Here is a 16,242-nt window from a genome sequence, read left to right as displayed (position 1 = left end):
AGTGGATCCTGTAAAAGAAATAATGCATGCGTACCGTACATTTTTTATCTTACTTTATTCACAAATGAGCCTGAGTAAGAAAACCCTCAGATACGAAATACAGTTGAACGCAAGATGAAAAAAGCCCATATTCGGTGATGACGCAATTACGTAAAACCTTTGGATTTGTTTTCCAATAGTAATTGTAAACAAAGACCTCAAAATCGATTGGATAATGCTATTTCAAATGTGCCTACTGTATAGAATATACAGTTTCAGTTGTCGGCATGGCATATGAAGCCCCCCCACACACACACACACCTCCCCCACTACCCCCAAAAAAAAAAATGTCCGTTTTGACCACATGTGCTGTTCCCATTTTGTCAGTAGCCGTTTGGGACTGTTGACGACCATCAACAAGCTCTGGAAATGTTTCACGTCGAAGGCGCCAGTTTCAGATGCTGTTGTGTCCACTGTAATTTAGTGTGTATTGACACAGGTCTGTGTCTTCTGTTCGGTACACAGAACTCCTAGTCGGTGTAATGGCCGGCCTTTTATCACCGACAAATCCGAAGGCAGGACGTCCTCTTGATGACAATCCTATTGAGAACAGACTCACAGTTGCTGTTATTTCCAAAGAACGACATGTGTGTGTTGATTTTCCAGCACATGTACAGAACGTCGACAGAGCACTTGAAACCATTGATGGGATTCGAGGAGTTTTCAAGGTGTGTAAGTAATAATTAACCAAACCTGTAATTATATGTTGGTAAGAGTTTCTCCCGATTTGAGTGGGGAACGACTCATATCTTCTCAATCTCAGTGTCATAGCATTCATAACCTTGAACCTTCTGTGAATTCCTCGTCAACATACCGCCACAGTGGTGTAGTGGTTAGAGCCTCCGCACAGGTTCGATCCCCGGCAGCATCATACCAAAAGACGTTAAAATATGGTACTTGTTGGTCCCTGCCTGGTGCTCGGATTTAATGGGTAAAACAAGGCCTGATCGGCTCGGAGTCAGTATCCTTGTGTCATGTAAGTTCGATCACTTAAGAACTGTCGCTGAATTTTCAAAGTTATATTCATATAATCTTATTTTCAAATCTCTTACCTCTAAACTTGTTTATTTATGTCAAACATTTCCAAAATCCAGGTATTTTGACTGCTTTTCACAATCGGGGCATGGCCGCCCTCTCACTGTCAACACAACTGACCCAGAAAGCTACGTCACATAAGTTCGATCATATGATTGGCTGGCTTGTCACGTAAACAGGATGACTTGTAAGGACGATTTCTTGTGTCAAATTCAGAGTTAGAGCAGTCCCAAGTAATTTTATGGTATTTATGTTCATGAAACGTTCATTTTATGTTTCAATACTTCTAAAAACGATGAAAAGTCACAAATATTCAGCTTATATAGAAGTATTATGCAGGGAATTATTCTTCAGGCTCATCGTGACAGGCATCAAACCTCAGAATGTAGACAAACACCACGAACTGGCTTGCAGAAACGTAAATGTGTTCTGTGCTGACATGTAGGGTGGGTACATTGTGCCAAGGTTGTATTTATCAATGAGGCAATAGCTCGAACTTCATCAAGTACAAATTCACGGAAATTCTCAAAAAGCATTAAGTTTTCTATAACAAATGGCCCTTACTTGTTTCCAAAGTTTTAAATTTTGACAAGGATATCACGTGACTGGACATGTCACAATTAGACCAGCAACGTAAACAAACAGAAGACAGGGGTGCTGTCAATTTACAACGTGTGAAATAAGTACTGTTTACATTTTATTGGAGCTGATAAAGTTACATTATTGATCTAGGGTTAAAAAGTAGTTGTTTGCTGAATATGAGCTATAACTTACGTTTGGTAACTTTACACGAAACATTTTCCGGCCCAAACGAATAAAAGTGGTGTCACCAGAAGATCAAAGCTGCAGATATCGTAAGTTATCGCTACGTATTGCGACAATTACCATTCAAAATGGGCGATCGAGGTTACATGACGATCGAACTTATGTGACTTGACGATATAATGTGTCTGAGTGGGGTATTCATGCTTAGCGGTGGCATGATATCTCAGTGAAATGTTCCTAAGTACGACGCTAAACCCCATTTCACCTCACTTCCTCATCAACATTCAGACTTCAAAACCGGTTTGTTTTCTTGGACGCTCAAGGCTTGTCATAATGTCATCCATTAATTCTTTAACTTATGAAACAAAATTTATCATGTTTATCATGATGATAGATTAGCTATTCACCGATGTTTCCTGCAGTTGCCGATCATGTTTTTCTGAATCACGGCTAACAGGAACTAACCAGCAGTTATTGCCACTTCTGAAGTTTTCAGGGGAGGTGGGGTAGTCTGGTGGTTAAAGTCCGCTCGTCACGCCAAAGACCCGGGTTCGATTCCCCACATTGGTACAATGTGTGAAGCCCATTTCTGGTGTTCCCCGCCGTGATATTCCTGGATATTGCTAAAAGCGGCGTATTCATGTTATTCCCCAATTGTGACATACATTTTGGAAGAAAACTATGTTGTCTTTCAAACCTTGACTAAATTGACATATTAAATACATTTCATAACTGGAATTTGTTTTAAAAAATGAAATTTAAAAGAACAAAACTCACTCCCATTGTGAATATTGACAAATGCTGTTATCTTACCTTCATGTAAAATACTTTAATTTCATTGGTCAATGACGGTTTAACAAGTTTCCCAGGAGTGTGACAACTGGAAAAAATATTACCCGCTGCCACGGTAACCGCCAAGCTCTCCGACGAGAAGCTGAAGCACTAACAATCGTATGACGTCATAATATGACGCATGCTGTGCCCGGAGTTCGAAAACTGTTCGATCAGCTGTTTTTGTGTTCACTTTGTACAGATTTAATTTACCGACTTTCACTGCTTTATTTAAGCTATTTTATACATTGAGTGGTTTGCACACTCAAACATAGTGAAGATCCGGGGTAGAATAGGTCTTCAGCAACCCATGTGCTTGCCATAAAAAGGCGACTATCTTGTCGTAAGAGGCGACTAACGGGATCGGGTGGTCAGTTTCGCTGACTTGGTTGACACATGTCATCGGTTCCCAATTGTGCAGATCGATGCTCATGCTGTTGATCACTGGATTGTCTGGTCCAGACTCGATTATTTACAGACCGCCGCCATATAGCTGGAATATTGCTGAGTGCGGCGTAAAACTAAACTCACTCACTCACTCACACTCAAACATAATTAACAATTTTTATAGCAGTTTTATGCTTGTCAAAATTTGTTTCACTGATGTGAAAAATCCAGTCGAGAGGCAGACGCCATTTTGTTTGCTTGTCATATAGTCGGTAGCGATCTTTGTACATTTAATATGGGGGTAAGATAAATACGTTGTATGCTTCTCCCTTGGGTAATACGGTCTGGGTAATACCGACTCGGGTGACACTGCTACAAAGAGGCATATATCAGACCGTATTACCCTCGAGAGAAGCATACAACTTATAATGTAAGGTGATTTATTCACCTCATATAATTTGTTTATAAATCGTACCTGAATGGATGATATGAAATGTAATTGTAGCAGGCTACCAAGTGGTGCTATTCAATGTACCAACGCCAAACGGGGTGTGAACTGTGACTTACGCCACAATTTATTTGCTCAAAGTATATATTATATTTTCACCCTGTAACATAATGATAAACAATCAACAAACAATCATATCACATCTTTACTAGTCTAGGACATTGCACATAACTGTTACAGTTACTGACAATAATGACTTATCTGTCACATATACTCCATGTGATACATATTACTTAAACTGTTACAGTTACTGACAATAATTACTTATCTGTCACATATACTCCATGTGATACATATTACTTAAACTGTTACAGTTACTGACAGTAATGACTTATCTGTCACATATACTCCATGTGATACATATTACTTAAACTGTTACAGTTACTGACAGTAATTACTTATCTGTCACATATACTCCATGTGATACATATTACTTAAACTGTTACAGTTACTGACAGTAATGACTTATCTGTCACATATACTCCATGTGATACATATTACTTAAACTGTTACAGTTACTGACAGTAATGACTTATCTGTCACATATACTCCATGTGATACATATTACTTAAACTGTTACAGTTACTGACAGTAATGACTTATCTGTCACATATACTCCATGTGATACATATTACTTAAACTGTTACAGTTACTGACAGTAATGACTTATCTGTCACATATACTCCATGTGATACATATTACTTAAACTGTTACAGTTACTGACAGTAAATACTTATCTGTCACATATACTCCATGTGATACATATTACTTCAACTGTTACAGTTACTGACAGTAAATACTTATCTGTCACATATACTCCATGTGATACATATTACTTAAACTCTTACAGTTACTGACAATAATTACTTATGTCACATATACTCCATGTGATACATATTACTTAAACTGTTACAGTTACTGACTAATTACTTATCTGTCACATATACTCCTTGTGATACATATTACTTAAACTGTTACAGTTACTGACAGTAATTACTTATCTGTCACATATACTCCATGTGATACATATTACTTATCTGTCACATATACTCCATGTGATACATATTACTTATCTGTCACATATACTCCATGTGATACATATTACTTATCTGTCACATATACTCCATGTGATACATATTACTTATCTGTCACATATACTCCATGTGATACATATTACTTATCTGTCACATATACTCCATGTGATACATATTACTTAAACTGCATCAATTCCGATAAGACATATAAGCAACAAATAAATGCAGTTCACAAAAAGGATTATAAATATATATTATACTGAGACATGAAATATATTAGCAGCCAAATATCACAATGATAATCTCTCCACACATATTTGTCGCATAAATATATGTGAAATATAAACACATTAAAAGGGTACGAAATATATGTTAGTCAGGTGATAGTGAGCATCGTCTACCTTTACTGATAGACAAGCAGCGTCTCCATCTATAAGTGATAACATAACAATAAGTATATTCTGCTAACTTACCGGTAATCTAATAACTTATCATAATGAAACATACATCACTCTAATTCCATAATGGCCCTGTCACACTTCTGCATATTCTAATTCCTTATGAGATGTGCATTCACTTTTCTTTCATATGCAGTTGTACGCACAATGCGCACAATGCGCACCTCATATGCACAATGCGCACCTCATATGCATCTCAATCAGTTCGTGCAAGTTTTAGGTACAAAAGCTTGATGTTCACGCTATGGAATCTGCATTGGTAACGAAAACAGCGGGAAACAGCTAACTTTTTTATAAATTGGGAATATGCTCAGAATATGCTTGGCATTCGTCAGAAGTGTGTCAGGCATGCGTAGTGGTGTTCCGATGATCGAAAATCGATCAAAAGGATTAAAAATAATTATCGATTGTAAAAAACATATTTTCAATTTTGTTGTTTTAGTATAACACACTTGAATAAAGAAAATTAACCATTAAATTTGACGTATATTCACAAACAAACATGCCATCAACAGCATAAAGCTATGATCATTGTAAACGTTTAAACACTGTTTTTGTTTAATTACAATTCCAGTGTCTTTCCGGCATGTGTGCATTTCATTGCATGGCAGTATTAGTTATGAAAAAACATAATATGAAAAAACCTGGGGAAAATCCCTTAAAATTGGTGATTACATTAAAAATGTATATGTTTTGATTATAATCGATAATTAATTGTTCACAAGTCCTCCGATAATCAATAGTGGATTTGGTTTCCGATTTCCAACACAAGGCATGCGGTTGGCATAAGTTAGGTGTGCCCGAAATACGTTCGACATGTGCACTGCATATGCAACTATTTGAGGCAAGAAAAATAGTGTTACGCATATCATATTCACCTCATGCAATGGATGCACTGAATTCATTATTTATACGCTAGATGTGCGTCACACATATGTCAAAGCAATCAAAAAGTTTCGCAATTATGAGCATCCGGGCTGCATATTGATTTTTTTTATAAGGAACTCCAAAACACCTGATATACGTGAAAGTGTGACAGGGGCTTAACAATTCAGAAATACATGTTATTGCCAAATCATGATCATGGCATAGATAAACACATACATCTTTAAAAACAAACCTGCATAATTGATCTATATATACCTTACCAGCACAACATTATCTGTGCTGTGATATTCTTACAAATATATACAATAAGTAGTTATTAAGAATTTCAAGTGGCACAAATATTACATGTACCATAAGTGTACAACATGGCTGACAAAGATGGCTGATGAGCAGGCATAAATGCTTATGTGTCGCCTGACTTTATGAATATTAATACACTACTAATATACTTATCATAAACTTAACTTATCCTGATGCCGTAAACATGAACATCATGCCTATAAACATTATTTTATACTAATCTGAAAACACATACATACCTTCACATCACACCTAAGCAAAAATAATATTTTTAACATAGCTATACATAAATAACCTTCGTAATATGTTAAGTATTTAGTTAATTAACCTCAAACAGTGAGTAGTTGCAGACCAAAAGGAGAACTCATAGACATCTGTCAAAATGCCAAGAAATCTGTTTCTTACCTTTCTTGTGCAGCTGTATGTAGTAGACTAATTTAAAATGTGCTGATGTTAGTGAAAACAAATATACAACATTAAACTGACCCATCAGAGAGCAAGGAATATCTTGCCCTCTGAAGGCAGAACAAAAGAACACCCTGCTCTCCCACAATAAAACAATAGAGCCCAGGTCCAGCTTGGGTCAATCAAGCTGGAAACAGTACCATACATACTCTAATAAAAACCTAATTCAATAAAACTATCACGACCAAACTGTTTGAAGACAATACCGTATTTACACAAATAAATAAAATGTAAAAATTTGACACTGCCACATGACATGTCTTAGTGAAAGGAAACCACATCGTAGAACATGTCTGATTTTGACATTATTCTAATATTAGAGAGAAATGTTTCGTTATCATTTTCTTTCATTACTTTCGATAAGCGTGCATGCGAACAGAAATCAGAAAAAAACCTGCATTTTTTAAAATCAGGTTTATTCACAATCCGTTCAAACAAAATAACTGGAAACACACTTATGGTCATGTGACATCCCCCGATGTGTTTGTGCACAAGCACTATAGGCGGGTGTTGGCGATAACTGTTATGTGTCGATAACTGTTCGCCAGCCAGTAGTGGCTGATGGTCACTGTGTTTATCAGGACATCAAGTTCTCACAACCCACTTTGATTGGGAGTTGCTCCTTTTAGATGGAAACAGTTCCTCAGATAGTGTTGTACTGAATGTAATGCTCCTCCAAGTAATGCTCTCTAAGTAATGCTCCTCCAAGTAATGCTCTCTAAGTGCTCCTCCAAGTAATGCTGCTCCTCCAAGTAATGCTCTCTAAGTAATGCTCCTCTAAGTAATGCTCCTCCAAGTAATGCTCTTCCAAGTAATGCTCTCCAAGTAATGCTCCTCCAAGTAATGCTCCTCCAAGTAATGCTGCTCCTCCAAGTAATGCTGCTCCTCCAAGTAATGCTCCTCCAAGTAATGCTCTCTAAGTAATGCTCTCTAAGTAATGCTCCTCCAAGTAATGCTCCTCCTCCAAGTAATGCTCCTCCAAGTAATGCTCCTCCTCCAAGTAATGCTCCTCCTCCAAGGAATGCTCCTCCAAGTAATACTCCTCTAAATCATTGCATCCACTTTTTGCCAAACATTGGGTTTGTTGACAGCACAAGACCTCAATATTATTGATTGTATGATAAGCGTCTTTGTTGCATCAAAAATTCTATCATGAAGTGCAGCCTATGTCCAAATTGCACGGGTGGGCATCAACTCAGTCACTTCCGTTATAGTGGGTGTGTACCTTGACAGATAGAAAGAACTTTCATATTTCACAGTGGTTTTGACCCTGTCAGCATGTGGGACAGTGGTCAAAATAGACGTCAGCTTGTAGGCCTGAGGCAGACAGATTTGTTCTCAGGCAGATACTTTTATATTTCATCAGACATTTAAGGTGTGCAGTTAAAGCTGTAAACATGGTAAGGCCAAAGAAAAATATATGTCCAGTAGGGTAGGTGGGTCGGTTTTATCTTTTTTTTTTTTTTTGCTAGTAGCATCGGGTGGGCACCTGAGAAGGTCTTCAAGAGTACTATATCATGTTGTTACAATGCCTTGTGATAAAACATTGAAAGATTTCTATATCAAATCATTATTTATGTTATTCATTTGCAGGTTTTGTCAGTGAGAGCCCATTATGCCAATTCAATGCAATCTATTTTAACCTTACGTACACTGAAAAACATATCATACTCGATTTGGATGAAAACGATGAGTTGAAATGCTCTCCAGTCATGATTTTGACTTGTTTAAAAAAAGATTTAGGGTCGGGTGTGTGGTTAGGATAGGGTCTGTCGAGTTACTGGAAACGGACATATTTTTTTGTTGTGGCCTAAGTCAGTCACAGCACGGATATTGCTTTGTAAAACGGGTCCACCTGCAGAGTACTCCACTTGTTGGTCAGTCCTGCTGACCGGTTACAGAGTATTCCACTTGTTATAGTCAGTCCTACTGACCGGGAACAGAGTTCTCCACTTGTTATTGTTAAAACCTACCAGTATACCACCTGTAATCATTCCTCTGGTTAGGAAAGGGTCGGTCGAGTTACTGGAAACGGACATATTTTTTTTTGGGCCTAAGTGAGTCACAGCACGGATATTGCTTTGTAAAACGGGTCCACCTGCAGAGTACTCAACTTGTTGGTCAGTCCTGCTGACCGGGAACAGAGTACTCCACTTGTTATAGTCAGTCCTACTTAATGGGAACAGAGTACTCCACTTGTTGGTCAGTCTTGCTTACTGGGAACAGAGTACTCCACTTGTTATAGTCAGTCCTGCTGAATGGGAACAGAGTACTCCACTTGTTGTAGTCAGTCCTGCTGAATGGGAACAGAGTACTCCACTTGTTGTAGTCAGTCCTGCTGACCGGGAACAGAGTACTCCACTTGTTGGTCAGTCCTGCTGAATGGGAACAGAGTACTCCACTTGTTTAGTCAGTCCTGCTGAATGGGAACAGAGTACTCCACCACTTGTTGGTCAGTCCTGCTGAATGGGAACAGAGTACTCCACTTGTTGTAGTCAGTCCTGCTGACCAGGAACAGAGTACTCCACTTGTTTGGTCAGTCCTGCTGAATGGGAACAGAGTACTCCACTTGTTGGTCAGTCCTGCTGACCGGGAACAGAGTACTCCACTTGTTATAGTCAGTCCTGCTGAATGGGAACAGAGTACTCCACTTGTTATAGTCAGTCCTGCTGAATGGGAACAGAGTACTCCACTTGTTATAGTCAGTCCTGCTGACCGGGAACAGAGTACTCCACTTGTTGGTCAGTCCTGCTGACCGGGAACAGAGTACTCCACTTGTTGGTCAGTCCTGCTTACTGGGAACAGAGTACTCCACTTGTTGGTCAGTCCTGCTGAATGGGAACAGAGTACTCCACTTGTTGGTCAGTCCTGCTGAATGGGAACAGAGTATTCCACTTGTTATAGTCAGTCCTGCTGAATGGGAACTGAGTACTCCACTTGTTGGTCTGTCCTGCTGACCGGGAACAGAGTACTCCACTTGTTATAGTCAGTCCTGTTTACTGGGAACAGAGTACTCCACTTGTTGGTCAGTCCTGCTGAATGGGAACAGAGTATTCCACTTGTTATAGTCAGTCCTGCTGAATGGGAACTGAGTACTCCACTTGTTGGTCAGTCCTGCTGAATGGGAACAGAGTATTCCACTTGCTATAGTCAGTCCTGCTGAATGGGAACTGAGTACTCCACTTGTTGGTCAGTCCTGCTGACCAGGAACAGAGTACTCCACTTGTTATAGTCAGTCCTGCTGAATGGGAACAGAGTACTCCACTTGTTGGTCAGTCCTGCTGAATGGGAACAGAGTATTCCACTTGCTATAGTCAGTCCTGCTGAATGGGAACTGAGTACTCCACTTGTTGGTCAGTCCTGCTGACCAGGAACAGAGTACTCCACTTGTTATAGTCAGTCCTGCTGAATGGGAACAGAGTACTCCACTTGTTGGTCTGTCCTGCTGACCGGGAACAGAGTACTCCACTTGTTATAGTCAGTCCTGCTGAATGGGAACAGAGTACTCCACTTGTTATAGTCAGTCCTGCTGAATGGGAACAGAGTACTCCACTTGTTATAGTCAGTCCTGCTGACCGGGAACAGAGTACTCCACTTGTTATAGTCAGTCCTGCTGACCGGGAAGAGAGTACTCCACTTGTTATAGTCAGTCCTGCTGAATGGGAACAGAGTACTCCACTTGTTATAGTCAGTCCTGCTGATCGGGAACAGAGTACTCCATTTGTTGGTCAGTCCTGCTGACCGGAACAGAGTACTCCACTTGTTATAGTCAGTCCTGCTGAATGGGAACAGAGTTCTCCACTTGTTATTGTTAAAACCTACCAGTATACCACCTGTAATCATTCCTCTGGTTAGGAAAGGGTCGGTCGAGTTACTGGAAACGGACATATTTTTTGGGGGGCCTAAGTGAGTCACAGCACGGATATTGCTTTGTAAAACGGGTCCACCTGCAGAGTACTCAACTTGTTGGTCAGTCCTGCTGACCGGGAACAGAGTACTCCACTTGTTATAGTCAGTCCTACTTAATGGGAACAGAGTACTCCACTTGTTATAGTCAGTCCTGCTGAATGGGAACAGAGTACTCCACTTGTTGTAGTCAGTCCTGCTGACCGGGAACAGAGTACTCCACTTGTTGTAGTCAGTCCTGCTTACTGGGAACAGAGTACTCCACTTGTTGGTCAGTCCTGCTGAATGGGAACAGAGTACTCCACTTGTTGGTCAGTCCTGCTGACTGGGAACAGAGTATTCCACTTGTTATAGTCAGTCCTGCTGAATGGGAACTGAGTACTCCACTTGTTGGTCAGTCCTGCTGAATGGGAACAGAGTATTCCACTTGTTATAGTCAGTCCTGCTGAATGGGAACTGAGTACTCCACTTGTTGGTCTGTCCTGCTGACCGGGAACAGAGTACTCCACTTGTTATAGTCAGTCCTGCTGACCGGGAACAGAGTACTCCACTTGTTATAGTCAGTCCTACTTAATGGGAACAGAGTACTCCACTTGTTGGTCAGTCTTGCTTACTGGGAACAGAGTACTCCACTTGTTATAGTCAGTCCTGCTGAATGGGAACAGAGTACTCCACTTGTTGTAGTCAGTCCTGCTGACCGGGAACAGAGTACTGCACTTGTTGTAGTCAGTCCTGCTTACTGGGAACAGAGTACTCCACTTGTTGGTCAGTCCTGCTGAATGGGAACAGAGTACTCCACTTGTTATAGTCAGTCCTGCTGAATGGGAACAGAGTACTCCACTTGTTGTAGTCAGTCCTGCTGAATGGGAACAGAGTACTCCACTTGTTGTAGTCAGTCCTGCTGACCGGGAACAGAGTACTCCACTTGTTGGTCAGTCCTGCTGAATGGGAACAGAGTACTCCACTTGTTGGTCAGTCCTGCTGAATGGGAACAGAGTACTCCACTTGTTGGTCAGTCCTGCTTACTGGGAACAGAGTACTCCACTTGTTGGTCAGTCCTGCTGACCAGGAACAGAGTACTCCACTTGTTATAGTCAGTCCTGCTGAATGGGAACAGAGTACTCCACTTGTTGGTCTGTCCTGCTGACCGGGAACAGAGTACTCCACTTGTTATAGTCAGTCCTGCTGAATGGGAACAGAGTACTCCACTTGTTATAGTCAGTCCTGCTGAATGGGAACAGAGTACTCCACTTGTTATAGTCAGTCCTGCTGACCGGGAACAGAGTACTCCACTTGTTATAGTCAGTCCTGCTGACCGGGAACAGAGTACTCCACTTGTTGGTCAGTCCTGCTGAATGGGAACAGAGTACTCCACTTGTTATAGTCAGTCCTGCTGATCGGGAACAGAGTACTCCACTTGTTGATCAGTCCTGCTGAATGGGAACAGAGTATTCCACTTGCTATAGTCAGTCCTGCTGAATGGGAACTGAGTACTCCACTTGTTGGTCTGTCCTGCTGACCGGGAACAGAGTACTCCACTTGTTATAGTCAGTCCTGCTGAATGGGAACAGAGTACTCCACTTGTTGGTCAGTCCTGCTGACCAGGAACAGAGTACTCCACTTGTTATAGTCAGTCCTGCTGAATGGGAACAGAGTACTCCACTTGTTGGTCTGTCCTGCTGACCGGGAACAGAGTACTCCACTTGTTATAGTCAGTCCTGCTGAATGGGAACAGAGTACTCCACTTGTAATAGTCAGTCCTGCTGAATGGGAACAGAGTACTCCACTTGTTATAGTCAGTCCTGCTGACCGGGAACAGAGTACTCCACTTGTTATAGTCAGTCCTGCTGACCGGGAACAGAGTACTCCACTTGTTATAGTCAGTCCTGCTGAATGGGAACAGAGTACTCCACTTGTTATAGTCAGTCCTGCTGATCGGGAACAGAGTACTCCACTTGTTGATCAGTCCTACTGACCGGGAACAGAGTACTCCACTTGTTATAGTCAGTCCTGCTGAATGGGAACAGAGTACTCCACTTGTTATAGTCAGTCCTGCTGATCGGGAACAGAGTACTCCACTTGTTGATCAGTCCTACTGACCGGGAACAGAGTACTCCACTTGTTATAGTCAGTCCTGCTGGATGGGAACAGAGTACTCCACTTGTTATAGTCAGTCCTGCTGACCGGAACAGAGTACTCCACTTGTTATAGTCAGTCCTGCTGAATGGGAACAGAGTTCTCCACTTGTTATTGTTAAAACCTACCAGTATACCACCTGTAATCATTCCTCTGGTTAGGAAAGGGTCGGTCGAGTTACTGGAAACGGACATATTTTTTGGGGGGCCTAAGTGAGTCACAGCACGGATATTGCTTTGTAAAACGGGTCCACCTGCAGAGTACTCAACTTGTTGGTCAGTCCTGCTGACCGGGAACAGAGTACTCCACTTGTTATAGTCAGTCCTACTTAATGGGAACAGAGTACTCCACTTGTTGGTCAGTCTTGCTTACTGGGAACAGAGTACTCCACTTGTTATAGTCAGTCCTGCTGAATGGGAACAGAGTACTCCACTTGTTGTAGTCAGTCCTGCTGACCGGGAACAGAGTACTGCACTTGTTGTAGTCAGTCCTGCTTACTGGGAACAGAGTACTCCACTTGTTGGTCAGTCCTGCTGAATGGGAACAGAGTACTCCACTTGTTATAGTCAGTCCTGCTGACTGGGAACAGAGTACTCCACTTGTTGTAGTCAGTCCTGCTGAATGGGAACAGAGTACTCCACTTGTTGTAGTCAGTCCTGCTGACCGAGAACAGAGTACTCCACTTGTTATAGTCAGTCCTGCTGAATGGGAACAGAGTACTCCACTTGTTGGTCTGTCCTGCTGACCGGGAACAGAGTACTCCACTTGTTATAGTCAGTCCTGCTGAATGGGAACAGAGTACTCCACTTGTTATAGTCAGTCCTGCTGAATGGGAACAGAGTACTCCACTTGTTATAGTCAGTCCTGCTTACCGGGAACAGAGTACTCCACTTGTTATAGTCAGTCCTGCTGACCGGGAACAGAGTACTCCACTTGTTGGTCAGTCCTGCTGAATGGGAACAGAGTACTCCACTTGTTATAGTCAGTCCTGCTGAATGGGAACAGAGTACTCCACTTGTTGTAGTCAGTCCTGCTGAATGGGAACAGAGTACTCCACTTGTTGTAGTCAGTCCTGCTGACCGGGAACAGAGTACTCCACTTGTTGGTCAGTCCTGCTTACTGGCAACAGAGTACTCCACTTGTTGGTCAGTCCTGCTGAATGGGAACAGAGTACTCCACTTGTTGTAGTCAGTCCTGCTTACTGGGAACAGAGTACTCCACTTGTTGGTCAGTCCTGCTGAATGGGAACAGAGTACTCCACTTGTTATAGTCAGTCCTGCTGAATGGGAACAGAGTACTCCAGTTGTTGGTCAGTCCTGCTGACTGGGAACAGAGTACTCCACTTGTTATAGTCAGTCCTGCTTACTGGGAACAGAGTACTCCACTTGTTATAGTCAGTCCTGCTTACTGGGAACAGAGTACTCCACTTGTTGGTCAGTCCTGCTGACGGGAACAGAGTACTCCACTTGTTATAGTCAGTCCTGCTGAATGGGAACAGAGTACTCCACTTGTTATAGTCAGTCCTGCTTACTGGGAACAGAGTACTCCACTTGTTGTAATCAGTCCTGCTGACCGGGAACAGAGTACTCCACTTGTTGGTCAGTCCTGCTGACCGGGAACAGAGTACTCCACTTGTTGGTCTGTCCTGCTGACCGGGAACAGAGTACTCCACTTGTTGGTCAGTCCTACTGAATGGGAACAGAGTATTCCACTTGTTATAGTCAGTCCTGCTGACCGAACAGAGTACTCCACTTGTTGGTCAGTCCTGCTGACGGGAACAGAGTACTCCACTTGTTGGTCAGTCCTGCTGACCGGGAACAGAGTACTCCACTTGTTGGTCAGTCCTGCTGACCGGGAACAGAGTATTCCACTTATTATAATAACTTATACTCAGTCCTGCTCACCAGGAACAGAGTATTCCACTTGTTATAGTCAGTTCTGCTGATCAGGAACAGAGTACTCCACTTGTTATAGTGAGTCCTGCTGACCGGGAACAGAGTACTCCACTTGTTATAGTCAGTCCTGCTGAATGGGAACAGAGTACTCCACTTGTTATAGTCAGTCCTGCTGATCGGGAACAGAGTACTCCACTTCTTGATCAGTCCTACTGACCGGGAACAGAGTACTCCACTTGTTATAGTCAGTCCTGCTGGATGGGAACAGAGTACTCCACTTGTTGGTCAGTCCTGCTGACCGAACAGAGTACTCCACTTGTTATAGTCAGTCCTGCTGAATGGGAACAGAGTACTCCACTTGTTGGTCAGTCCTGCTGACCAGGAACAGAGTACTCCACTTGTTGGTCTGTCCTGCTGAATGGGAACAGAGTACTCCACTTGTTATAGTCAGTCCTGCTGATGGGAACAGAGTACTCCACTTGTTGGTCAGTCCTGCTGACCGAACAGAGTACTCCACTTGTTATAGTCAGTCCTGCTTACTGGGAACAGAGTACTCCACTTGTTTGTCAGTCCTGCTGACCAGGAACAGAGTACACCACTTGTTGGTCTGTCCTGCTTACTGGGAACAGAGTACTCCACTTGTTATAGTCAGTCCTGCTGATCGGGAACAGAGTACTCCACTTGTTGGTCAGTCCTGCTGACCGGGAACAGAGTACTCCACTTGTTATAGTCAGTCCTGCTTACTGGGAACAGAGTACTCCACTTGTTATAGTCAGTCCTGCTTACTGGGAACAGAGTACTCCACTTGTTGGTCAGTCCTGCTGACCGGGAACAGAGTACTCCACTTGTTATAGTCAGTCCTGCTGAATGGGAACAGAGTACTCCACTTGTTATAGTCAGTCCTGCTTACTGGGAACAGAGTCAGTCCTGCTTACTGGAGACAGAAGTACTCCACTTGTTGTAATCAGTCCTGCTGACCGGGAACAGAGTACTCCACTTGTTGGTCAGTCCTGCTGACCGGGAACAGAGTACTCCACTTGTTGGTCTGTCCTGCTGACCGGGAACAGAGTACTCCACTTGTTGGTCAGTCCTACTGAATGGGAACAGAGTATTCCACTTGTTATAGTCAGTCCTGCTGACCGGGAACAGAGTACTCCACTTGTTGGTCAGTCCTGCTGACCGGGAACAGAGTACTCCACTTGTTGGTCAGTCCTGCTGACCGGGAACAGAGTACTCCACTTGTTGGTCAGTCCTGCTGACCGGGAACAGAGTATTCCACTTATTATAATAACTTATACTCAGTCCTGCTCACCAGGAACAGAGTATTCCACTTGTTATAGTCAGTTCTGCTGATCAGGAACAGAGTACTCCACTTGTTATAGTGAGTCCTGCTGACCGGGAACAGAGTACTCCACTTGTTATAGTCAGTCCTGCTGAATGGGAACAGAGTACTCCACTTGTTATAGTCAGTCCTGCTGATCGGGAACAGAGTACTCCACTTCTTGATCAGTCCTACTGACCGGGAACAGAGTACTCCACTTGTTATAGTCAGTCCTGCTGGATGGGAACAGAGTACTCCACTTGTTGGTCAGTCC

The 16,242-nt window shown here is 42.4% G+C and overlaps 1 protein-coding gene across 1 annotated transcript in view; it reads left to right on the top strand.

Annotated features, from left to right (window-relative positions):
* Positions 1 to 373: 373 nt before the first annotated feature.
* Positions 374 to 16,242, top strand: part of LOC124253286 (general transcription factor 3C polypeptide 5-like) — a 117,562-nt gene continuing 101,693 nt past the window's right edge. The window contains exon 1 of the mRNA XM_046687030.1: positions 374 to 707. Within this exon, the coding sequence (XP_046542986.1) occupies positions 522 to 707 (186 nt within the window). The 5' untranslated portion in view covers positions 374 to 521. The remainder of the gene's footprint in view (positions 708 to 16,242) is intronic.

The sequence above is a fragment of the Haliotis rubra genome, unplaced genomic scaffold (genome assembly GCF_003918875.1).
Source record: "Haliotis rubra isolate DU_JTF1 unplaced genomic scaffold, ASM391887v1 Scf538, whole genome shotgun sequence".
NCBI classification, from domain to species: Eukaryota; Metazoa; Mollusca; class Gastropoda; order Lepetellida; family Haliotidae; genus Haliotis; species Haliotis rubra.
This window is presented reverse-complemented; position numbering and strand designations above follow the sequence as displayed.